The sequence below is a fragment of the Nothoprocta perdicaria genome, unplaced genomic scaffold, assembly GCF_003342845.1.
Source record: "Nothoprocta perdicaria isolate Ctin4 unplaced genomic scaffold, notPer1 scaffold_92, whole genome shotgun sequence".
NCBI classification, from domain to species: Eukaryota; Metazoa; Chordata; class Aves; order Tinamiformes; family Tinamidae; genus Nothoprocta; species Nothoprocta perdicaria.
In genome coordinates this window covers 1,403,627-1,429,855 of record NW_020456221.1, presented here as the reverse complement: position 1 = coordinate 1,429,855, position 26,229 = coordinate 1,403,627, and the positions used below count along the sequence as shown (strand labels likewise).

Below are 26,229 nucleotides of genomic sequence, written 5' to 3'. Positions count from 1 at the left end.
GGTGACGCAGCGGGTCACGTGGAGGGGAGGAGAGCCGTTGTGCCGTTAACGGCCCGGGGCGACGTGGGCGCTCGTGAGGTGCCGGCGCCCTGCGTGGGGAGCCGAGCGAGGCCGTGCGGCCCCACCATGATCAAGGCTATCCTCATCTTCAACAACCACGGCAAGCCGCGCCTCTCCAAGTTCTACCAGCGCTATGTACGGCGGTACTGCGCACCGCGGGCGGGCGGGCGGGCGGAGGCGCCGGGGCCTCTGCCCTGCCCTTCCCCGCGCTCTCTTCCCCTCCCCGCCTTCCCTTCCCCTCTCCTTCCCGAGCGCGGCCCCGGCTGCTCGGCCGCGGGTTGCCGCTTGGAGGCGGTGCCCGGTGTTTGGGGAGCGGGGGGCGCCGGGTTTTTTATGAACGGGAGTTCTGAGTAACGTAGTGAGGAAAGATGTTTTTCCATCAGATACTCCAGAATCCTAGAACTTACATTTCAGTGCTCCTGAAGGAGATGGAAAGCAGCTTACTTCAAGGGCAAATATTAATCTGCAGCATTATTAGGCCTTATTTGTGGGATCACAGCTTCATCCTTCACCCCCCAATCCTTTATTTATTTATTTATTTATTTATTTATTTAAAAAGCCCATGCAGTGATACGTGTCTCCACACTGTGGCAGCGTGTTGGAGTTGGGAAGAGGATGCAGCCTTGCAGGGAGAGGAAATACTTCTGATGCAAAGAAACAGGATGAATTGGAAAGCGTATTTATGTGGTAGAAAGGAGACTTCAGAGTAGCTCAAAAGGTGCAGTGTAAGCATTTAGTCTGGAGAAATAGGAGATATGCCCATGGAGAATTAAGAAACAAAATGAAAGTAGTTAATTAAAAGATGAGAGGCTTTAAGATAATGTTTTAGTCATAGCAAAAAGGCAAAACTCTGCATGTGCTGACCTTGGAAAAATAAAAAAAAAAAAATACAGGAGAACAGATGATGCTTCTCAGAAATACATTGGAAGAATTATTCTATGTCAATAATGTTATCTCATTTAAATTTTTTTTTTTTTTTAAACACTTCTGGTGTTCCCACAAGTTATATTTAACTTGGTCAAAAGGAATGTATCTGACTTTGTGTCTAAGGAGAAACGAGAGCTGTGAGAGTTCAGGTTGCGCCATCAGGCTTTTTAATAAAGGAGTGTAACTGATACAGGCCTTTGGCATGGATGACAGAATTTCATTCTGTCTCATAGGAAGGACAGTATGGACAAATTCTAATACATATTTTAAACCATTTTTTCTCCTTTCTCCTGAATTCTGGGTTACTATACTTCATTTACCATTCAAATTAAAAAATCCAAATAAAGCAGTTTCACATATCTATGTTCATATGCATTCATTCCTCTTGTGTCTGTCCTCACTCCTTTTTGGGAAGGTAACAGTGAACTGGTAGGGTAGGTGGATGAAAGACATTGGTATGTAAAACCTGAACTGATGCAAAGCAATTCACTTCTCAATTTCCATTTTTTTTTTTGTCTTTTATTAATATTGTTAAATGCAAAGCCTTAGGTAGGGATAGGAGTAGTAAATACTAGAAGAATTTTTTTTTTCCTGATCATTTATTCCAATTACTTTAATTATTGTCATTAAAAATGCATAGGATAAGTGAATATGCTTATTTGAAGGGAATACTACTGATTTGAAAAATTGAAATAATATAGTAAGGTGAAAATTATGTCAACCTTCTTGTCCAGAGTCAGTAGCCTGTGGTTTGCAAATAAGTTATTTTTACATTGTGTTGTTTGACAAGTGTAACAGTTGCTCTGTGTGGATTATATATGAATTTTTTTTTTAAATCCATGCACATTTTGATATCCATTGAACTAGTACTAGGGGGAAATCATTTCTTTTTTTTTTTTCTTTTTACAAGTAGAAGTTTCTCCTCCTTTGTGAGAAATTAACTTGAGTCAGATCTGTGAAGGATGCATTTCTTTCCTTGGTGTTAATAAAAACTGATAGAACATGTGTATAACTTTTTTTCTTTTTTGGGGGAGGGGAGGGAAGCTTGTCGTGGATAAAATTAATAATTATCTGTTGATTATCTGTGGTTAAGTAGAGTAGTAATAATTCTCAGCAATTAAGTATGAAGATGCATGTGTCATGGCTTATATATTTCACACAATAGACCCGTGGTTATAACTTCAAATCTTGAAAGAAGTTTCTGAGTAACTTTGAAAGTAAAGGCCATTTATGAATACAAAAGTTACACTTTCTCTGAAGTACGTGCATTGTCCCTGCACTTGCTTGATCTGTGCTTCGTGGAACAATATGCCTCTACTGACATTTTTTGTAAATGTCTTTATGTATTCCAGAGCTGATTTGTAAAATAACACTTGACTGTGAGGTGAATATATACAAAATATGCTGGTACCAGGGTTTATTTCATTAGTAGTCATGCAGGGCACTCTGCTGAAATCACTTTTAAGATGCCTGCATGTCATGCCAGCTTGTTAAAGGCAGGACTAGCGTAATCAAGAGGGGCAGCACCAAATGCGCTTTAGTTAGTTCTTTTTATCCATCAAGGCAAGATCTTTGTGATAAGAACACCCACCATTAACTGGCACGATTGGATATCATAGTGATGGGCTTATCTACTAGTAAATAGCAATGAGTGCAACTGAGGACAGAATATTGCTTGTCCTGGTAAAGTGCTATACTGTCCCTTCACCCTGAGTTTGCAGGAGCCTCTCAACCTTGCAAGGAGTTGACAGAAGCTGGTTTCATTTTTCTCCCTGCATGTGCAGGCAACTCTGAACCTTAAGCAATTTGCTAGCCCAACATCCTTGGGGAGGGAAGGGCTCCTTGCTGTCCATCCAGAGGAGATGATCGGATGCCATTCCTGATCTCTGCTCAAGTCGTTGTTGTTTGGCCCTGTCTTAACTATTAGGAGGAAGAACACATGACTGTGTTATGGTCAACTTTACTAGGGGGATTCTTCCAGAATCTTCAGAGAAGTTCCATGTACAAGCTCTTTACATCATCAGCAAGATGAGTTTTGATGCCTTAGTGAGTTTTGCAAATGTATCCATTCTTCAGCAAGTTTACTATTTGTCATTTTTAGTGAAGTGACACAGCCTCACCTCTGTTCTTTGCTGTTATGGGAAAATACACAAAAATTTCTACTTCATGTCTTTGGCACCTAAGCAGTGGTCTTGCAGGTTCACATGTTAACTTGTTGCTTGTCCGTCAGTGCAGCACCTTAGCAAAGAGTTCAGGTAATGTTTTAAAATATATTAAAATTCTACGTATTTGCTTTTTCTTTTGTCTGCTTAAGTGGACTAATAATTTGTTGAAACTGCCCTGCCCTTCTACAAGGGCAGCAAAAGAATGAGGGAGGGTTGAGGCGGGGTAGTAGAAGGACTCTTGTCATGGGAATTCATGAAGAGACCAGTGAACTCAAATTTTACAAGTAATGTGTCCCATCAGTTGCAAAACCTTAGATGGTAACTTAGTGACTTAACAGAGAGTGTCGCTCATGATACCTTTTTATTTTGACCCATTTCAGAAAGAATGATAATTTGTGGGTTTGGATGGATTGTTTGTTTTGGTGGGTGGTTGTTTTTGTTTTGATTTTTCAAAAAGCTATGATGCTGTATATTTTCTGGTAACTGCTGATGTGAATTTCAAAGTGTGTCTATGAATATTCAGTCGAAGTGGACATAGATAAACTTCTGAATACATTGTATTTATTTGAAGGAATTATTTCTAAGACTTACTATTTTAAAATCTTAAAGAAATTTTAACTTTTTTTTCACAATAATCTCGTCCTCTGGTAGGTTAGTTTAACTTGCACTTAAATGCTTCTCTTTCTAACAGAGATGTTGAAGTGACATAAAAGCTATGTGTATCTCATCTCTCAGCAGATTTAAAGCATAAAATTTTGATAATTTAAGGATGCTCGTGTACATTATGTTTATTAGTGGTGTGTGCTGTGTATTGCTTATCAATTTGTTGTAGATTCATATCAAAAAATATTCTCGTCTACAGAGTGAAGATACACAGCAACAAATTATCAGAGAAACTTTCCATTTGGTATCGAAACGTGATGAAAATGTTTGTAATTTCCTAGAAGGAGGCTTGTAAGTATAAAGTTCAAAACAAACATCCAATATTTTTCTGGTAGAAAAGCTGTGGAGCTTGTGACATAACTGTTTCTACAGTTGTAACGTAAGTTGCAGTGTCACCTGAAATGTAGTAATGCATCAGTAACGATGGTACATCAGCACTAAATATGAATATTCTTTACTACTGAAAATGAATTAAGATTTTTTTAATACTGCTGTAATTGAGTTAGTTGCATGCAGACATTTCAGACATGAGATGGGGAAGAGATAGGCAGATGATACTTAACCATCTTCCTTGTAATCTGACTGTATTCTAAGGGGTACTAGCAGCTCTCGTATGTTCTGAGAAAGCTGCAGTATTTTTCAGCTGGTGTTTGGGCTTGAGGTCCTAAAAGTAGACGGTCTTCAATGAAACAATTTCCCTTACTGTCAGAGTTTGGGCTTGATGTGTGAGCTAGGAGAAAACGGAAAAGATGCTCACTAGTGTAGTTTTAACCCAGACTTTTAATCTAATATTACATGAATTTTAAGTGTTAGATGTTAGCAGTCAATTCCTCTGTTCCTTGTTTAGCATTTTCTGAGCCTCACTGTTCTTGTAATTTGAATAAATGTCGACTTAAAATCGATGACTAAAATGATTTAAGGCCAGATGTTTTATAGATACATGTTTAGGCTAATGCTCTTTACATGATTTCTTTTCCCGTGTATAAACTGTAAAGCTGTAAAGTGTGTTTTTTAGGGAAGCACACTTAAAATATCCTTTCATGGATTATGTCGTGTGTGTGCATATGTGTGCTTGTGGTCTTGCTTTATTTGAAATAAATTCTGAAATAGAAGAGTACTTTATTTTGAGTCATAAAGGCTAAGTAAATTTTGAATACCTGCCTTCTAGGAAAAGGTCATAGCTGATGGAGTAAATTTATGATATTCTGTATAAATATAGAACACTTAATATACTGTTATAAACTCTAAAATGGAAATATGCTTGCACTTACTGTCTGCAGAGTATTAATTAAACATACACGTGTACCATGTCAGCTATGATGTCTTTTTCCTGATGAAGATTATTACTAAAATCCTTCTCTTTCAAGTGCTCAGCTGTATATTTTTGATTCTGTTTTTGGAACTAGTTAAAAGGTGGTAACATGCTGGACTGAGCTCTGAAAGTGAAAGACAAGCAATTTGTGGCCTTCAATAGCTTCAATAATAATTGAGGGGAAAAAAAAAAAAACCAGAAAGCAGAAATTGTACACTAACTTTGTGTTCTGGAACATATGGATGAGCATTGATTAATGCGAGTTGGAGTGTTTAACAAATCTTTTAGGATACTTACTTATTTCTTTTCTCATCTCCTTTCTTTTCCCTTCCCCACCTCCCCCTCTAATTTCATGTGGTTAAAACAAAAATGAAGGGATGCTTCATTTTTCAAAAGTCTTGTGATTCAGTGACCCAGTTCTGGTACAGAGTTACGGAGAATTGTGAGCTTCATAGCTGTATAGCTTTAGGCTACAAAATGTTTTCATTTCTGTTTGAGCAGCACTCATACCACTGACAGCAAATGTTAATGATCTAAAGAACAGCTCTTACAGTTACATGTATCTCACTTTGGAAGGCTACAGCAGAGGAGTGAAAGTACATATATTCTTACTCACTAATGAGAACTTGATGTTCAGTGAGCAATAGGAAAAAATCTCTTGCACTTTAACACTGCATCAGGATCAAGTGGTTAGAGTACAGTCATCTTGTACCATCAAATATTATATAGCACAACAATATTATACATTCCTGGTGATGATGCACACTATAAATCCAATTTAAGGTGTGTTTTGTTTTGTTTTCTTCCCCCTTTAATCAAATACCAGTCTGCATTGTTTTTCTCCTTTTAGTAGCCCTGAGAAGGGCAGGAAATGATACTTAAGCATATGCTTTGTTCTTCATACTGAAGATTGATTTCTGTACAGTGCCCACTAGTGTGTCATGGTGCTACATATAACAACCATATTTGGATGAACAACCTGCTTGTTCTGTTTGATTGTAATAAAAAGGTGCATAAATCGGCATAGTAAATAATCTGTTATATGGATAAGAGTAGCTGTGCTTGCATAGTAAATGTAACTTGGGCTGTCTTAATGATTTGTTGGCTTTCATTTGTTTTTTTCATTTTTATCACAAAATAAATGTTGTTGTATAATTGGGTTTGGGAAAGCTCCAGTCATCAAAGGTAAGTCTCCTGTTAACTGAAATAACTTGGGGATTACCCATACTTTGGGTTCTTGACTAAGATTTCCTCTTTCTTTTCCTATTTAGATTAATAGGTGGATCTGACAACAAGCTAATTTATCGACACTATGCCACCTTGTATTTTGTTTTCTGTGTGGATTCTTCAGAAAGTGAACTTGGCATTTTAGATTTAATACAAGTAAGTATTTTGTTTTCTTGTACATGTTCTATTTTTGTGTACCTTAGAATCTCAATATTTAATTTTTCCCCACAGGCTCTACCCAGAATGATAAGATGCTTATTACATAGGTCTCTATCTCATTCAGCTAGTTAAGCGTTTAAAAACTTGATTCAATAGTAATAAACTGAACTATGTTAGCCCTGCATATATATATTTGGAATGCTTAAAAGCTGGCATATCACTGATTTATTATATGACTAAAATCTTGAGGCATGCTATTGATTTTTTTTCAGTGCAAAAAGCATTGTAAGTCTCAAACACTTCATGATTCCTTGCAGAACTTTTTTTGCTGAGGTAAACAGCTTCTCAGAGTTACCTATTGATGTTCAGAATAGCTCTTCAGTGTTCAGTGCTGTTCTAGGTAGTGGATTCAACTTGTCTTTCCAAATGTCTGGGTGTAGATTAGAGAATAATTGTTTTTCTGGATTCTTATTTCTTCCTTGCCCATAGATACATTCTACAGTATTTCCACATCATAAGATAACAGAGTGAAATGTACAGTGGACTCGCATATTTTTAGCAGTTTATTCTGCAGAGTTGTCTTGTGGTTGGTGTATCTTGTCTGGAAGTGTTAAGAGTATTTATGAAGTGAGAAAAGAAGCATGTTAATATTTCTTATGACTTAGGTTTTTTTTTTTCTGATAAAGCAGATACTTATCAATATATTCTGTTTAATCAGAATTAATAAGGAATACTCTCTATGTCAGTCATTCTGACTGGCTACATTGTGGAGGACCATTATGCAAAGTTCAACTAATACTTTACTCCCTTGTCTACTGTGTAGTATATAAAATGCATATAGTATGGTTAACAATTTCCAGTTATTTCTAATGACATGAAGTAACTTAAATTCTCTTTTTTGGTGTGGAAGCAAGTTTTTGGAGCTTATTGCTCAATATTTGTGCCAACCTGTCAAATTAGGCTGTTCTTAAATGTTATATGATATTGTTGCATCCTCTGATAGAAACTTGTTGATCGATTTGCATCTGTCAATACCTGTATTTCACATCTTTACCATTAAGGCCCAGCGTTTAATTACATGATAAAATATAGTTAGTTGAAGCAGATAACAGAAATATTAATTCTGTTTTTAGGAATACTTTGGGTATTTTTTCATTTGTATTATTTTGTTCATAGAGAGTCTCACACTGGTATCTGCACCTTTTCAGTGTTCTCGTTTTTGTAAATCATATGCTGGTCATTTGATTCTAGTCAAAAAGATGCAGAGAACAGTTAAATCTTTTTAGTTTCCCGTGTGGAAACTAAAACGGCTCACAAGAGCTGTCTGTTCAGTTCTGTCAGCAATAGCAGTAAGGGTTAAACATATCGTATACTGGAAAAGTACTCTCAAAGTTTCGTAATAGATTTCAGTCCCATGTACAGTCTGGGCTGGCACCATATGCATAGATGCATTTGCACATCCACTCAAGGAAATAAGTTTTTGCGCTTTTTTTGTTTGTTCCAATTTTTTTGTTTTTTTTTCCTGATTGTCCCTGCATTTTCATACTACTTTGTTTACTGTAACTCACAGTCAGTGCAGTTGAGAGTAAGCTGTCTGGAGTTTGTTATAAATCATACATGCACTGTTTTTTTTTTTTAAGAAATGCTGATTTAGAGAGTGGTTTATGATTTCTTGGAAGTGGATTGGTGAAATCAGCCTACAACTCAGTCTAGTATGTATAGAGTCTTTCTTGTAAATTGAGTAAATCTCTAGTAGATTAGATTATATACAGCAGCTTGAAGTTCCTTTCAAGCACATACTTTTGTTGTGTGTGGTAGTATTTAGAATCCTTCTGGGAAGACTTCTTTATGTCACCATTGTCAGAACTTGGTTCTGACTTAATAGATGCACTGCGTTTGTTCATCACAAGTTAGATAATTTCCCTGTCATTCTCTTAATAATTAACTTAATACTTCAAGGAAATTTCAGCTCTTAGTTTTCATCTATTTTCTTTCTTTTTAATAAAAACACTTGTAGGATTCTTTTTTTTGCTGACTTTAATTAACTGAATGGAAGATAGGTCAGCATCTGTACTGTACTTTTAAAATCATAAAACCGTACTGTAGGTTTTGCAGTCTTTTGAATTTAATGTAAATTGTGTGATTAGCTATAGCTGTTTCAGATTGATCTCATTTGTCTCTTAAGTGTCATGTTAAAACACCTTGAAATCAATTACAAGGAAAATGTTAAGCATCTATAGTTAGACATGAGGAAAAATTGAATGAAATTTCCAGTGGTACCTTACTGTCTTAAGCACTTAAATTTAAGCATCAATTTAAGCTTTTATTTATTTATTTTTAAAAGATTTTTAACCCATTGCTATACTTTCAAGGCATTGTCCCAGAAAGTAGCTAAATCAGTGAGTTCATAGAAGTAGTGGGGAAACAGTGGATAATATTTCAAGTTGCTGTTTTTCATTAAGATGTATGGAGAAAATACAGTGCCTTTCATTTTGAAAGGTGAATTTCTTGTTTCTTAATGATTAATCAGCCCAGGCAGAAGTGCTTTTATGCTAAATAAGAAAAGAAGAGACAAGTGGCTGGGAAAACTATTTTGGTAGATACATACCAAATTAGTTTTAAGGTAGTGCTTTTTGTGTAGATCAGAGTTGAGAGGAAAGTAAAGGAGAGGCATGAAAACTGGAATACAGAGAACATTTTGTTTGGCATTTTAATCTTGAAAGTGTTCTCCTTGAACACTAACACACTTCTGTTTTGATGGATCAGCCAGAGAGAGTGACTTTTACAGTCTTTTCATTATGCTGCAATCTACACCTGTTCTGTGGAATCTGAGTGGCTGTTACGTAAAATTCACTGGAAGAAAGCTACAATATCAGATGCCAAAGCTTGTTGTTTTACAACATACTGTGTAAGTGTGGGGAAAATGTAGTGACTACTCCAAGGATTTATTATTTGGGAAGGGGTGCAAGTGCCGTAGTGATGTCAGATGCTTGCAATGATGTGCACAGGTTCTTGAAGAAGGAAAAAAAGGCTTGTCAGTGGAGAACAGTGTATTTTAACAGTGTTAAGTTCCAAACCAGTTAGAGTTTTAAGCAGTATTTGAGCAGCAAAAAGCAGCAAAGGGAGAATATTCTATGGCAGATTTAATTCTTTTAATATCTACCACAGCTGTTCAACTGAGGAAGGAGGATCAAATCTTCTTGACCTCATCAATGCCTCGCTTTTTTTTTTATTCCTCATCTTTTGCATCTTCTTTTAATAGTATTTGTAGTTGATGGCATCCAGCCTCAGGTGTATTTAAATGATTAGATATCTGCTTTTTCAGTTTATGTTGTTATTCTGATCTGAATGCATTTTATTTCTTTGTCTTAGTGTGCCTAATTAAAAATTGGCTGTTCATTGTAAAGATGCTGTCTTGTGTTTTTCTGACATATTACTGAGTACAGTGAGCTCCTGCTTTCTGTTGTTGTGTTTGTATCAATTAACATTTTGATGTTTTGATTATTGTCATTCACTTTCTATTATATATCTGTTTTTTTCATGGTAAATATATTTTTAATAAAAATTAATTTCCCCTTTTTTTTCCCCCTTGTTTACTTTTATGGACATATGCACAGACTATGTTTTCTTCAAATTGTGAGAGACTGATTTCAAAAGCTAAACACAGGGGGGAGCTAGATATTCATTTTGACTTCATAATTATTTAACGAATATATTTTTACTCTTTCTTTTTGTCTTTATTTTTCTGGCCTTTATTTGAGATTGTATATTTCTTTTTTTTCTTCACTAGAATCTATTTCCGTCATAACTTTTTTTTTTCTTTTTAAAGAAGTTCTTTAAAGGAAAAATCTCTCAGATTGTAGTTTTCTGATTCATGTAAAGTTTGGTGGTTTTCCTCATCTGGTAACATCACAAACTATCTGAACTGACATGTGGTGGGTTTTTTGTTTGTTTGTTTTTCCTGAAACAAGTAGTACATTTTCCTCTTTTGGTTATTTTGATCTGCATGTCTGACACATCTGAAGTAATTACTGAAGTCCTTAAAGTCTGTGTCTGCTTTAGCACAACTTATTATAATGAGCAGTCAACCAAAACTGTAGTGAATCCCAGAATCACCGAATGGTTAAGGGTGGAAGGGACTTTTAGAGATAGGATGAGGGGCATAAGCTGAAACACAGGAAGTTCCATCTCCAGGTGAGGAGGAACTTCTTTCCTGTGAGGGTGACAGAGCCCTGGCACAGGCTGCCCAGGGAGGTTGTGGAGTCTCCTACTCTGGAGGTCTTCAAAACCTGCCTGGATGCCGCCCTGTGCCACATGCTCTAGGTGTGCCTGCTTGAGCAGGAAGGTTGGACTAGATGATCTCTAGAGGTCCCTTCCAACCTTGAATATTCTGTGATTCTGCGATCTAGATCTCTACCCCTTCTATAGCTGATATCAGACAGCACTATCTTTGCATTCTCATTCTGCTCAGATACAAAGAAAGTAAGAAAGCGTTTCTGGTCAGTAGTGTTGCTGCACATTATTGTGGACTATGTAGTTTGTGCTGCTTAAGGTAGTTTATTAACTTGCTGGTCTTTGTTGTTTACAGAAGGCTTACCGTCACAGCAAATTAACAACTACTTGAAGAAAAAGGCTGGCTTTATTTAATTTCAGTGAAATTTAACAGAAACTCCTCCATTTAGTTTGTCAATTGCTGTCAGTGACCTGTCTTGCATTTGCTTAAGAAAATGCTCAGTGTTTTTGCTTTAAATTATGTGTTCATGTTAAAGAATAATCTGTAAGTGCACTGAAAAAGTTTGATGTAATTTGACTCTAAAATGGTGGTGATTAATAGTAGTAATTAGCAGCAATGGAATGTGATGAATAAAATACTGTTCAGGAATCATGCCATATTTGTGTGAGGCATCAGCCCTATTCGACATATTGTTAAGTATACCAATGACATGTTTCCTTACCAGCTGGGCACTGCAATTTATCATATAATTTACCAAGTACTGTGTATCATTCTTCTTGTACTGTTTCCTCCAAAACAAAGGCCTACGTAGTTTCTAGAGTCACTACTTAAATTTTGTGAGGTCTCTTGGACAATTTTTTAAATGCACCCAATACTCCAGGTGCAGCCTCACTGGAGTTGAGGGGCAGGATGCCCTCCCTCCACCTGCTGCCAACATCCTCCTGATGCAGCCAGGATCCCATTGGCCTTCTTGGCCACGAGGGCACTGCTGCCTCATGGTTAACTTGGTGTCAACCAGGACTCCCAGGCCCCTCTCCGTGGAGCTGTTCTCCAGCAGGTCGACCCCTAATCTGTCCTGGTGCCTGGGGTTATTCCTGCCCAGGTGCAGGACCCTGCACTTGTCCTTACTGAACCTCAGGAGGTTCCTCTCTCCCAACTCTCCAGCCTGTCCAGGTCCCTCTGGATGGCAGCACAGCCCTCCGGAGTGTCGGCCACCCCACCCAGGTTGGTGTCATCTGCAAACTTGCTCAGGGTGCCCTCTGTGCCCTCGTCCAGGTCATTGATGAACAAATTGAAGAGCGCCGGGGCCAGTACTGACCCCTGTGGGACACCACTGGCCACAGGCCTCCAACTGGACTCGGCCCCATTTATCACTGCCCTCTGAGCTCTGCCATCCAGCCTGTTCTCAGTCCATTTCACTGTCCCCTCATCCAACCTACACTTCCTGAGCTTCTCCATGAGGATGTTGTGGGAGACAATGTTGAAAGTCTTGCTGAAGTCAACGTAGACAACATCGTAGTTTTTCCATTGTCCATCCACCCCATCTTTCTGTCATAGAAGGCCATCAGGTTCGTGATGGTGAATCCATGCTGACTACTCCTGATCACTTGCTATAGTGAAATCTGCCATACCACTTCCTGAGCTGTTTCATGAAGCAGTGATGCTAACAAACTATACTAGCTTACAAGGAGCCCTTGTGGATGTCTCTATCTGGCAAAGTTAACTCTAGTTTGGTTAACTGAGATGCTTGCGATGTAGTCACTGGTTTTTAAAAAAGTGACAGCAGCAACAAAACATAGTATTTTGCTTAATAAATGGGTTTTAATAAAATGAGAAGGAAAACTCTGAATCACAGATGTGAAAATTGTAGCACAGTTCTGTTGCTTTTTTCCCAAGATTTAAATTTTAAAAATAAAATGTTTTGTTTAGCAGAGTTACAAAATGACTTATACAAACAGATTTTCCCTCCAACTTACTGCGAGTAAGGTTTGGTTAAAATCATTATGTCAGTAATTTTTGTGAGTGAAAAACTACATCATGTGTATTTTCTGTATTTGCTCATCTCAACTAGTGGAACAATTGAGTTTCTGTTAAAGCTTGACCTTGTTTTTTTTTCCCCTCTACAGGTATTTGTGGAAACACTAGACAAATGTTTTGAAAATGTCTGTGAGCTGGATTTAATTTTCCACGTAGACAAGGTACTGTGATGAGCTCCTTTAATATTACTTATCATGTAAAATGTCTGGTTCAACTGATACTCAATTGATCTTACTTTTGCTTTCACTGAAACCTAGGCAGTTTCTATCAACACATTTCTGAAACTTGAAAAGTATGCTAGAATTTGTCTTTCTAAAGAAAAATAATACATTTATTTTGTGCAGTTTTATTGCATAAATAATTGTAATACTGCTGACACCTGGAAATTCTTTTGTTTTTCAGAGTATGACTGGATTTTTAAGAAATGATTTATTCTATTTTTATTTATGTTTAGAAGTTTTGCTACTTATATTTTTTTTTGCAGGGATTTTTCCGTTTGAGTTTGGCAGTTGCCTTTAACATGCTATGGTGCTGTGTGGTGCTTTCTCTTCCAAATTTCAAACCACTATTGTCTTTTCTGCAAGCATTTAAATACCGTTTTGTTTGAACATTCCAAGCTCTCAGGAATAAGAATCTTATTTACTAAATTGGCTATCAGTTTCTGCACAGTCATTTTTTTCCACCTGGGAACCTCTTTTTGCATCAACAGGAGATGACTTGAGAGGAAAAAGGGGCAAATATCACTTAAAGTGTACTCAGAATAGTAACATATTCACTGTGTGAAATTAACACTTTGAAATTGAGCAAACTTGTATTAAACACTCTTGAGTTTAGAGAACCCAAGTCTTGCAGGCCATGTGTGGAAAGGTGTTTAAGCTTTATCCGTAGCTGCAGAACACATATGTGACTGCTCTGTACTATCTTTATATATTCCCAAAGAATATTTTACCTCATAGTGGTTAAGTTCTTAACTACTAAAATTATTAATGACAAAATGGTATTTTCTTAAATTTTGACTTATGACAAATAATTTTCAACAAATATTTTAGTTAATTTACAAAAAACTCTAAATGAAAATCCCATTAAATATTCTCTCTCCATATGAGAAGGAACTTCTTCACTGTGAGGGTGACAGAGCCCTGGCACAGGCTGCCCAGGGAGGCTGTGGAGTCTCCTTCTCTGGAGATCTTCCAAACCCGCCTGGATGCCGCCCTGTGCCCCGTGCTCTGGGTGTCTGTGCTGGAGTAGGGGAGTTGGACTAGATGATCTCTAGAGGTCCCTTCCAACCTCAGGCCATTCTGGGATTCTGTCTGGAATTTTCAAACTATGAACAAAAAGCAAAAAAAAAAAAAAAAAGGCAAAGTAAGGCAGATTTCTAAAACAGTTGCTCTTTTAGATCTAGTTATCTCTTATTGTGCAGTAAAAAGCGATGGTGCTTGTGCAGCTGTACAGTATTTTTAGTGACACTTAAAGTCTTTTTTCGTTTGTTTTATTAATTTTCAGTTTTGTAGGGACAGACTTAAGTTATTGACCAGTCGTGCTATAAGCCAGTACATTGCTCATGAGAAAAGGGAAAGCACTCTACATTTCACAGCACATTAAAACACTTGCTTAGTAAAATGTTAAAATATCGCCAAAACCACCAGATGAATATTTTGTTATGAAGAACTTCATAGGTTTTATGTTTCTGTTTTTGGTTTGAAGAGGCTTAGAAGCATCGTTGGGCTTGGAATGGACCATGACTGAGATCAGTTTAGGGAGAAACATTTGTTTAACATACAGTGCATCATCTCTACCATTCGCTTATTTGTGATCATTGCCAGTAGAGATGTCATGCTAAATGGTATTTCTTCTATATTTTTCTTCTCTCACTGACTTTTCATTAAGAAAGCAAAATTAATTTCACTTATGTCTTAATATTCATTTTTAATGGTTTCAGTATCAACATCTTTGATATTTTTGATATAAAAGCATCTTAAATTTTTACATCATGATGTAAATGTACATGTGTACATCATGATGTAAAAATTTATCAAGTCCGTGTTATAAAGCCTTCCATATGACTAAGATAGTGAATTGCCTGAAAAGTCAGTATGTGTGATCCCTCCTCCCTTTCCAGCTGTTGACTCTGTCTTTTGTAGTTGCCTGAGAAATCATTCATTGCAGATTTGTGACCAATAACAAGCGCATCTAGTTTTCAGAGGTTTAGTATTTCGTATAGCCTATCACAATGAGTTATGTCTGTGGTTTCTTATTTTTTTGCATGAGTGCTTGCTGTATGTGTATATGCATATAGTAGTTCTGATATGTGTACAGCTGTAAACTGTTTCCATACCCAATAAGTAAAAAGGGTGAATGTTGGTAATTCTTCTCAGTGAGTTTGTCAGTGTAAAGCATATTGTGGTTGCATATACCTTTCTGATTCTGATTTTAAATTTTAAATAGATTTCATTACAAATCAGGAAAATTAATTCTTTGGTCCAGTGTGCTTTTCAGTTGGGTATGTGATCAGGCACATATTATATACTTACTTGAAGAGAGAGAATAGCTTAATAAGGATTTTTAATCCTTTTCACAAATATTTGACTCTTAAATATTTGACTCTATTCAGCAGCTTCATCAAACATTTATTATATTTCTCTATGGATATAAAGGAATGATTTACCAGGGGAACAACTTGTCAATAATGTTCTTTAGGTATGTCACTAAAACAGAAAGTGTAGTAGTTTTTTACTATAATTTAATGTTTGCTACTTTTAAACTAACTGATTTTTATAGAAATTTACTTCTATACTTGATGCACAGGGAAATGACAGTAATATCTAAAATAGTAGAATTATGCTTCAGTATATATGGCAGCTTTTGGTTTGTTTTGCTTTAATTAGTCATTAGATACTGTGCACTTACAATGTCTGAAACAGAGGTTTATAATCCAGGACTCACATCCTTGAATCAGGGATGCAGACATGATGGATTTTGGATATATCTGTTTCACTAGTGTTGCCTTTTGGCTTATTTAGTCCTTCATTTTAGATCTTGGTTGTGAATTCTAGTTCTAGATTTGAAATGTCCTTGTTCATAGTATAGTCTGCCAGCTCAGGTCTGTTAATTCTGCTTACGAGCCTTGTGTAGGACTTTATGGTGGGTGAGCAACACAACATCTTTCTTCCTTCACAAATCTAGCCCAAAGTTGTTTTTACTTACCTATTTCTGACTATTTTGCTTAATCTTGCGGAATATGCTCTTTAGAGATATTATGATGGATGCTATTTAGAGCTCTTGTTAATAGTGGCAGTTTTCTCACTAAGGACTAAAAATAGATGAATGCTAAAGTTTCTTCTAGTATTGACTAGTGAAACTGCTGAGATTTTAACAGGAATATGAGCAAGGATACTGGAGAAGTAAACATCAAGTTCTTAGGAGTTTTGTACTCAAATTTAGAGAATTTATTAATCTTCATCAAGTGATTTACAGAGTGAATTTTTCTGGGTTGAAGACTCAGTATCTAGATGTTTTTATGATGTTTTTCATTTTAGAATTTCCTGTGGCTTTTTTTTAGGTTCATAATATATTGGCTGAAATGGTGATGGGTGGAATGGTTTTGGAGACCAACATGAATGAAATTGTCACTCAGATTGATGCACAGAATAAACTGGAGAAATCTGAGGTAAGAAGAAGTGTAGTATCTGATCTAAAAACATGATCATATTAAGTGCATACTGTATAATACTATTTGTCATTTAATACCATGCTATACACAATTGCTTGTTGACAGTGCTAAAATTTGATGATGTATAGTAAGGTTAGTATATGCTGCCTTTCAGGTGTAACAGTTACTTAACAGGCTAGCTGATTAGTTTTACTCTTCTAATCTAATAGCAGTGCCTATCATTGCTATTGGGGTACAGCAATAATTCTATAAGAATCTCTTACAGAAAAACCTTTATTTCTAGCATTTTTTTTTATTTTGAAACCCACTAGAGAGTTTAAAATTTAAATGAAACTAGGTAAGAATTGGTAGTTATGTATTGCATATTCTTGTCTGCTAGTATGTTTCTAGCATCTGAAATAAATGACAGTGTATTTAGTGTTGCAATGGTTCTGAAGCACAAAATAATAAATTGCAGTGAAGTGGGCATGTGGCAGATTTAAAGCCTCACTTAATTCCTTTAAAATAATACGAAATCTGCCATTTTGGCAATATGAACACTTAGTATTCAGGTGAGCATATTCGAATGGGAAGATCATATTTTGTATTTGCTCACATCAGTATAAGCAAGAGATACTTGCATAACTTATGGAAATCTTCTTTTCAGTGGACAAGGTAGCCATGTAATTTCATATTAAGCTTTGGATTTTACAGTTCTGACTATTAAAGTGCTTGTCTTTAATAGTGTTGAACTTGTATTTAGGAAAGGAACTTGAAATATTAAAGAGCTACTTTTGGAACGACTTCAGCTGTGACATTCTTTAATATCAGATGTATCTTGTTAGCCAGTATACTGTTAACACATCTTAGCTAAGTCTGTGATAGATTCTTGTCGATGAGACACAGTAATTCTAGAGAATGCATTATCTAATTCGGGAAACATATTATTTTTCGAGTTTGTTTTTAAAAAAAAGACAAAATTGGGACTTTTTCTAACACTGAGGTCAGCTAGCTGGAGAGAAATATTGCAAGTTGCATAAATGTGGAAAGACACTAAATGAGGATAATACACTGAGATCTATCTTAAATATGTATCTTAAACATATCTAGCAAACCAAGAGGTGAATTCTTCAGCTTTTCTTTTTTTTTTTTTTTTTTTTTTTTTGTGGTTCAATGTACATTTTTTTTCTAATGCTGCAACATGACACACTGCACCACCTGGAATCTTTTAATACATTTAATTGTCCGTTTTATGAAATTTCCTAACTGTGCCTAGGAGCAGGACAACACTGTGTAAAAAACAGGAAAAAAATAGGTGCTATAATGATATGCATGGCAGTACATACCCAGAAGGATCTTATTGTAGGTTGTGAAGATGCTCAAAATGCTCACTTTGACATTTTACACAAACTCAGAATGAGCTGTTGATCACAGAGACGGATATTTGGTATTATTCTTGTAAAATAAGGCTATATATGAATGGTCTATTTATACATATGTTTCTCTTATTTGGTACAAGGCTAATTTAAAGTCCCTAAAGCTAAAATCAGCTTTGATCTACATTGTATTAGGCTCATATCTTTTCTACCTAAAAACATTTATTTAAAGTATTTATTCTTAATTATGTTGTTACCAAATCAACTGTAGACCAATTTATGATTAATCATCTGGAATCCATCAATTCAGTGTAGTCAGCCACAATATTTGCTCTTTTCCATTATTCATCTGTAAGTCATTCTCTTGTAAGATGCCTTTAGTATATAATCAGGTGCTGTAAAATACAAAAGAGCATATAGAGCTTAAAGCCACAAGGCAAATACACAATTATACAATGCAAATAGCAATTTTTTTTAAGATTCAGAGATTCAGCTTCAGCTCTTTTTTTTTTTTTTTTTTTAAAATTCAGCATTGAGTTCTAGAGAGTAGAGAAGTAGCTGTCATAAATTAAAACATTTAGTGACTGGGATAAAGTAGAAATTTTCATATTCTGCTTGCCACAGTGCATTTTTTTTTGAGTTCAGTGATGATTTCTTTCAAATTTCATGGTGGTTATAATGCTTAGATACTTTCCCAAATCTGGTAAATATTTACTCAGATTATCACTGGTAACATGTATGTGCTCAGAAATTTCAAGATTGTTATTTCTTTTCCTTTGGTCTTTTTTTGATCAAAACTGTAAGTCTTTTAACGTCTTTCTTGAAGATGTTATTTTCAAGATACAGTCATATCCAATTTGGGCAAACAAAAATGAGTAATAACTTAATATATTATTTGTGTTGAATGGAGGACACTAAGAAATCAAAACTAGTGGATCTTCTTAGTTTTCAATCTCTTTTAATTGAAAGAAGGAATAAATCAGTACAAGCATTCAGAAATTGTTGTTAATATAGCCTATAGCTCGTAGGACTGCCGCATATACCACAGCACTCACATTTTAGCATGCTTGGCCTCTTAGACCTCGGTCATAATTCTTGCATCTATAAAGTAGCTGTGCTAAGGCTGGATTTTCTTTTATAGCTAAAATGATGAGTTAATGAATTTCTGACTTAGCTACATTTTCAGTAGTGATTTGAATTTTTTAATGTGTCCACATGACTATCTTTTAATGTGTAACATGTAGTCATTTGACATTAAATATATGGTCATGTATACTATTAGGTTTTTACAAAGACTTTCAATTGGAATTTAGTAAAGAAGATGAAATTCACAAATATTTTAGTAAAATTATTACTTCAACGACTTAGTTTTCAGCAAAGATTCATGTTTTAAATAATATTGATGGAGTCCCTAGCTTTGATTTCTAATTCTGCGTTTCTATAACTTGGACTGACTACAAAGGAAGTCACATTTCCACCCTGAGAAATGCTGTTTTTAATGTGATTCCGTACCTTTACAGTCTAGTGTTTATTTGTGAATGGTTTTCTGGTCAATCTTCATAACCCCAAAGGTTCATTATGATTAAGGGGGGGAATTTTTGGGAGAGGGGTCACTGGGATATTATCTAGAGCTGCTAAAGGTTTTATAGGTAAACTTGGGCTACCTCTTTTCTATTTGGAGTGTTCAACTGCGTGTGATTTAGACTTAAGTTGGACCTCATTTTTTTCCGAACCTCCTGATCTTTTCTAGCTCTTTCCATTCTTCTCTCTTACAGACCTTTATCTTTCAGTCTCCCAGACAGGACAGGTAGACACAGGTATTGCTGACTTTGAGAAAAAATGTTCTTTTAACAAAAAGGGAAAGCAAAATGATGTCAAAGGCAATAAATTATGTAGGCCAGACTCAAAAATTATGTGTTAAAATACCCATACTAGTCCTTGTAGCCTACTTTTTGTGCTAGTTTCTTCTTGTAGTTCCCTCATCTTTTTCTTGGCTCTAGTGTATTTTACTAGCTTTCCATTGACATCATATTTTTTATTTTATTTCTCTTCTTGCATTTTAGAATTTAACTTTTCTTTATATCATTGTTTAAGAAATAAATACAAACTTGTATGGACTTAAATATCTTCCAAACTATCTGAATAAAACTGGAATGCAGATAGTGAATATTATATGATGATGTAGTAGAAGTAGTTCTGTGAGTGGGGGTGTTTTCTCCTTGTTAATCTAAAACGCATTAATATGTACTCTCCTGCTTCACAACTTAGTGTTTGAAATAAATATAAGGAACTTGGGCCTTCTTGAAAAGAGAAACGAAGTTTTAGAAAAAGTTGCAGGTAAACAGAATGAAGGGGGAGAAAAAGGGCAAACCGTAATAGTTGTATATTTATGCAATAAATTTATTTAGTTTCATGAAGATTATGTAGAAGTATTTCCAGTGATCTTTTGACTCTAATTGTATCAAACATAACAATGAGAAGGGTCGTCAGCATGTGCTAAGCTTCTTTTGTACATTTGCTGCTCTTACAATCTAGATCACTGGATTTTGCTTTAGTAGAGATCCTGCTAACCCCAGTCATTGACCATGCATATGAAAGGGAATTGAGTAAGGAGAAAAATGCATGTCTGAGTTCAGTTTCTGGTTGTTGTGCCCCTGTTCGCTGTCTGAAACATTCAGTTGAGCATGGCAGTGTGAATCTCAATAATGTTGATTACACTATTTCAAAATTCATTACCACCCTAAGTATCTGTGTATTCAAACTGCGGGTATTTTAAATAGCTGGAATCTTAAGCAGATGAAGCTTGTTCATTTTATTTCCAAATAATTTTGCTGTTGGCTTTTTCCATGATCTTTCTAGGATAAATTATGTAATACATCAACATTTAGCAAGTATTACTCTGTAACTAGGTTTGATAGCATTAAATTCTAAAACATTAGTTAAAAAATATTTTTGGCTAGTATGAAACACTACCTAAATTTAAAGCATGCCATAACACATGAAGAAAATCAAGGGAATAACCTTCCTCTACCTAGTATGTCAACACTTTTAATATACTCATATTTAATTGTAAGGTTAGGGAGCTTGGTTTCTGTTTATTTCTTTTATTTATTTGAACAAAGCTTTTTTTTTTTTTTTTCTTATTTCTGTTCTGCTCACACATGTTCTGTTTTATTTTTGGGTCTGGCAATGAAAAACAAATAAACAAATAATTAATCATTCCCATCCATTACTCTTTGTGATTCAAGTGCTTAAAATTTCTAAGAGTACGTCTTAAGTCTTCTTATCTGTTTGGCCTCATTTTGATATACTTGCAGACTTCATTTTGTTTTTTCTCTAATTATGTTCATTTATTTAACCTCATAAGCAAGGGACATGATCATTCCTTTATATTATGTATTGCATCCTTTCATTCTTTCATAACCCTGCTGCTTTGAAGTCATACTTGTTCTGGAAAGACAGGTTGGTATGAAACACCAGCAGCAGACAGATCCTAGTGCCTCTATTATATCTGGAAAAGAGTGGTTGGTTTTGCAAAAATTTGTTATTTCACTTTCCAGTAGGCTGTGTATTTTTATATCTCTATTCTAATGATGCCTAGTTCTGTGTAAAGCTGTTTGCAATGTCAATCTGATTCTTTTTCCTATTTATATATCAAAAAAACAATATGCATATTAACTAAATTTGTGATCTGCAATACTTTTCCTAATACTCTTGAAGTTTTTTAAGAATAAAATCAATGTATCTGGGATCACCTTCATTTAACATTGGTGGGACATTAAAAGGAAAAGTGGTGATTAGAAAGAAAATTGATTTTTGTAGTAAATAATCACCTAGTAAACTAGCAACAGTTCATATTTCTCACTTGTTAAACTAGGACAAGTAGAATAAAAGTTTGACTATTAAATGTGTTTATTTCAGTCTTTAAAATAGCATTATTTTTTGCTTATGTGGTATTATTCATTCACTCTAAAAAGTGTATATGTGTATTTATAAGCATTTTTTGCACTAACTGAAGCTAAACTATTAAAATACACTGTTTCAAGATTAAACTACGATCTTGAGTAACAAATGAAATTGAGAATGCAAAGCAGCTGTGGCAAAAATATGGCGTTTTGGCTCTTTGTAATACCAGCTGTATGCAATTTGTTATGTATTCCTGAAATTTCGTATCTGTCTGAAGTTTCATTTTCGCTTGTCATTTGCTTGCTGTGAATATTCATCATTCACCGCATGTTCGAAGCTTGCCACATGTGTTTTTGTTTTGTTTTTTTTCTTTTTCCTTTGCACCTCATCAACTTACCTGATGAATTATTTGATAATAAGGACAGTTGGAATACATATAGTACAATGTTAGTTATGACATTTTCATCAAGTACTAGCTATAAACTGCTTAAGAGGATACTGGACTGGAAACATTTCCTGTAGTACATTTGTCTTTTTAGATGTAGCTTACTTTCTGTAAAAGAAATAATAAATTTCAGGTCTGCATGCCACTTTACTGTTTGACTTATTAAAAAGCAATGCAAAGGCATTCAGATATAGTATCATTAAAAATAACCTTTATTAGTTACTCAGTTTTGAAGGTTAAGTATTTTTCTAGCATTTCATTGAACATTTTGTTGCAAAATATTTCTTTTAAGTACTGTGTGACTGTATTGTGCTTTATAAAGTTATGACATTAATTCTCATAAATAGATTTCTGCTGTGTCAATATTATATATATATACATTGAGGCAATCACAAGACTGCTTAGTATAGAGAATTCCAGGAAGACAAAGTGCAATAGTTTGATTTTTTTTTCTCTACTCCAGTACAAAATAGCAAAAGAAGCTGGCCAAAAAAAAAAAAAAAAAAAGCTAATCTGTAGTGCCCCAATACTTTTGCCAGGGATCTTCAGTGATCCTGTGCCAGAGTGGTCCTAATGGAATGTGACTGTTGGAAGTTGTTATTGTATAGGGGGGTGGAAGGGCAATGGTTGTGTCAATTTTGGTATTTTGAATAATTCTCAATTGTGTCTCCATTGTATCCTATGCCTTTGGGGCGGGGGCAGGGACTGTAAGTCTGTGTAAAGAGGATAGCTGCAGGTAGGTAAAAATAACGATCAGCTATACTAAAGCTTTTTTTTTTTTATGTCCATTAAAAACAATTAACTCATTAAGTTAGGCTAAGGAGTCTCCATCCTAGTCACCTAGAAAGCATCTCTTAAATTGCCAGCCATGCCTGTCTATGTGGACCATGTCCATCATTTAAAATATTTTTCTGGTTTCCCATTGTGTAAGTTCTAAACTGTGTGATTCATTACCTCTGTTAATACTTTATGAGTATTTTCACCTCCCTTGTGGAAAACAGTTTACATTGCTCCACTTTAGTTTTGCTGAAAAGATTCTTTAATTTTTCCTTTCCAGCTACTGACTCTAGAATTTAAATAACAGATCCAAGTTAGTGAGAAATGCATTTATTTTCTTGTCTGAGAAAACTTCATTGAAAGTTACCTCATGATTTGAAGTGGGTATTTCAAAATACATAAATATAAAAGGCAATGTTTAGTGGTATTTTGTCTTCTGTGCTGTCTTTGAAAGTGCAAATGAGAAAGAAAGAATTGCGGTGCCTAATGCTGCTTTTTCAAGATATTGCAGATTTAGACTTGCAGGCTTTGGGATATTTGCATCAGTAATATTAGGTTAAGACTTTTCCCTTCAAAGGCTTTTTCAGTTCCACTCCTTTTATGAAGTAATCAATATGATACCACTGGTGATATGAAAACAAGGCAAGGAAAAAGACACTTCAATTTTTTTTCACTCTTTTATTTGCTTACACTGTGTCTCTGCAAGCTGATTATTCTGATTGTGAGAGGCCGAAGTGAGAGCAAATTATATGGTTGTCTTAGAGGTTTAAGATAGATTTTCTCAGCGTCTTTCCCCACATGTCCTTCTAACCTTTGGTATATCACATATAAAATTGTTTAGCAGGAGAGATGGAATAGCAGTTGACTCCTGTCTTTCTGGTGTTGGTTTCTGGGAATCCTTCTGTGTCTGAAAGGGGTTTAGTTCAAAAACAAACATTAATCGATTTTGATTATGGGCATTTTTGAAGGGAAGAAGATCTAGATGTAACTAGAGTAAAACGGTAGGATTTTACGTGGTTAATTAGACCTTATGTTTCTTTTTTATGATAGTGTGATAAAAAAGAATGGATTTTAAAAGCTGACAGTGTTATGTTAAGAGTACATTGGTTGTCTGTCTGCTTTTAAACATTAGTACAAGTTGACATGACAGAAGTCAAATGTACTCCCCAGTATAGTTATAGCCTGTAATTGCTATCAATTTCAGTGGAATTCATGAACCTGAAAATGTCTGAAAGGCAGTAGTTATTGACAAATAGTATTAAATAATCCGCTCTGAATTGCAGACTTCTCCAGATGATAGTTTTCCTTTTGTCTTGCTGTATTGCTTTCTCAGAATTATTTTATCTATGTGTGCACTGATTTCTTCAGACCTTAATTCTCTTTTTTTACATGTTTAGTCTTTTGTTGCAAGACCAATTCCTTAGCATGTTACTTCATTTCTTGTAGATTATTGGATTTATTGGGTCTACAAATTCTGAGAATTACTTCTGTGATTTTTCTTTTTTTTCTTTTTGATAGTATCTTTAATGCTCTTTTTTTTTTTTTTTTGAAACATCCCTTAAAGCATTGAAGTTCTGAAAAAATACTTCAGATTAAGTATGAAAGTATGTCTTAAGAATTCTGAGTTGCAAGTCGTATTTATTAGCATTTCAGTAATAAACCTTAATGTGTAAACTTAATGGTTATTTTATCTAAAAGGTAGAATATTGTGGAAGTTAGTGATAAAAGTAGACTTCTGTATTGTTAAATTTATGTACTAATACAACAAATCTCGGACTTTAAATGCAGGGAGAAACTGCAGTAGAGGAGTATAACACAGAATAGGTACTTTAATATTCAGATTAGCATAACCAGGTCATTATATAATGTTTTAGGCCCCTGTTAGCTCTTAATTAGATTCTGTGGGATAATGCGTTATTGCACTTCAGTGGGTCTGTAGTAGTTCTACATGCCCAAAGTGTTTAGCCTTTTTCAAATCAGGCTAAGCCAGCTTGAATTATCTCTTACTTGCATGCATTTAGATAAGTAATATGGTTCAATTAGCATTCAGTAACTTAAAACTGTGCTGTGCTAGCTTTTAGAGGAGATAAAAGACAAAGACAGCATATTGGCCTTTAAATACTCTTAAATGTTTTACGGTCTGCATATTGCATACTCTTTAATAAACCCCCTATTCTTCCTTGCATACTTTTTCATCAAGTTGACATTACATGTTTCACCATATAAAAAGAAATGTGTGAACTGTTTTCTCTTTCTGATTTAATATCTCCAAATAACCCATTTCATTCCAAACAAAATTATCATCTGGTCTTTCTAATTGTGTAACCATGCAATTATTTTAAAATTTAGTTGTGTGTGTAACTGCTAATGATTCTTCTTGTTATCAACTTTGTCTGACTTGTTTTTTTCTTCTTCACTTTATATACAGGCTGGTTTAGCAGGAGCTCCGGCCCGGGCTGTTTCTGCTGTGAAGAATATGAACTTGCCAGAGATCCCAAGAAATATTAATATTGGTGACATCAGTATAAAAGTGCCAAATCTGCCCTCTTTTAAATAACATGGCTACTCCAGGTAAAAAATGTAGTAGAGGTTTACCACATAATTGTTTACTAAATAAATGACATGTCTAACTTTTGCTATTTGGATAAAACTCAAGGTACTGTATAGATACCATGTGAAAAATCTGTGTGGAGTTGAATGTTGCTTTCGTCTTGCTCAGTGAAATTAAAGGAAATGGGTAGTTCCCGCGTGATTCCTAAATTACATTCCTATGCCCCTGTAAGGCATATCACTGTGTCTCGGCTGCTACAGTATTTTGGGGAAGTATTTAAGATGTTCTTTACTTTGTATAACCTACAATGTTGAGGTTTTTGTATATTCACTAAGGTCTATAGTTAGTGCATTCCTTAACTACTTCTGCTGTTATGATTATTTAAGATTCAAGCGCAAATGTTGCATGAAAACTTTAAACGTTTTTGTTCTGTCTGAATAAAATGATTACAAACTTGACTTCTATATACCTGTTTGTCTGAAATCTGCTCTTTGCAATAAATCACTTTTTGCTATTGATTGAGCCAACTGACTATGTATAAGTACTACTTTAACAAGCATTAATGTTATATTTTAATTGGTGAAAGAATTACACTGGCATATTGTGTTGAAAATACTGACTCTTCACCTTTTTCATAAAAGCTATCGTTATTCCAGTGAAAAAATATATCTTTATTAAAGAATTAATAACTTTTATGTACATATAAATGTTGAGAAGACACACATGTCAACTGGTGGACTT

General features: G+C 35.1%; 1 protein-coding gene across 2 annotated transcripts; it reads left to right on the top strand.

Moving 5' to 3' along the window:
• The first annotated feature begins 89 nt into the window (after positions 1–89).
• AP3S1 (adaptor related protein complex 3 subunit sigma 1) lies at positions 90–26,002 on the top strand. Of its 2 annotated transcripts, none has more exons than XM_026052832.1 (6): positions 90–195; positions 4,015–4,106; positions 6,399–6,510; positions 12,874–12,945; positions 16,344–16,451; positions 25,366–26,002. In XM_026052832.1, the coding sequence occupies exons 1-6, from the start codon at positions 127–129 to the stop codon at positions 25,492–25,494; spliced, it is 582 nt and encodes a 193-aa protein (XP_025908617.1). In that variant the 5' UTR covers positions 90–126; the 3' UTR covers positions 25,495–26,002. The 2 variants fall into 2 exon arrangements, with proteins under 2 accessions (XP_025908617.1, XP_025908616.1); XM_026052831.1 differs by lacking the exon at positions 25,366–26,002 and adding an exon at positions 19,585–19,631 and having other exon boundaries at positions 94–195.
• Positions 26,003–26,229: the final 227 nt, after the last annotated feature.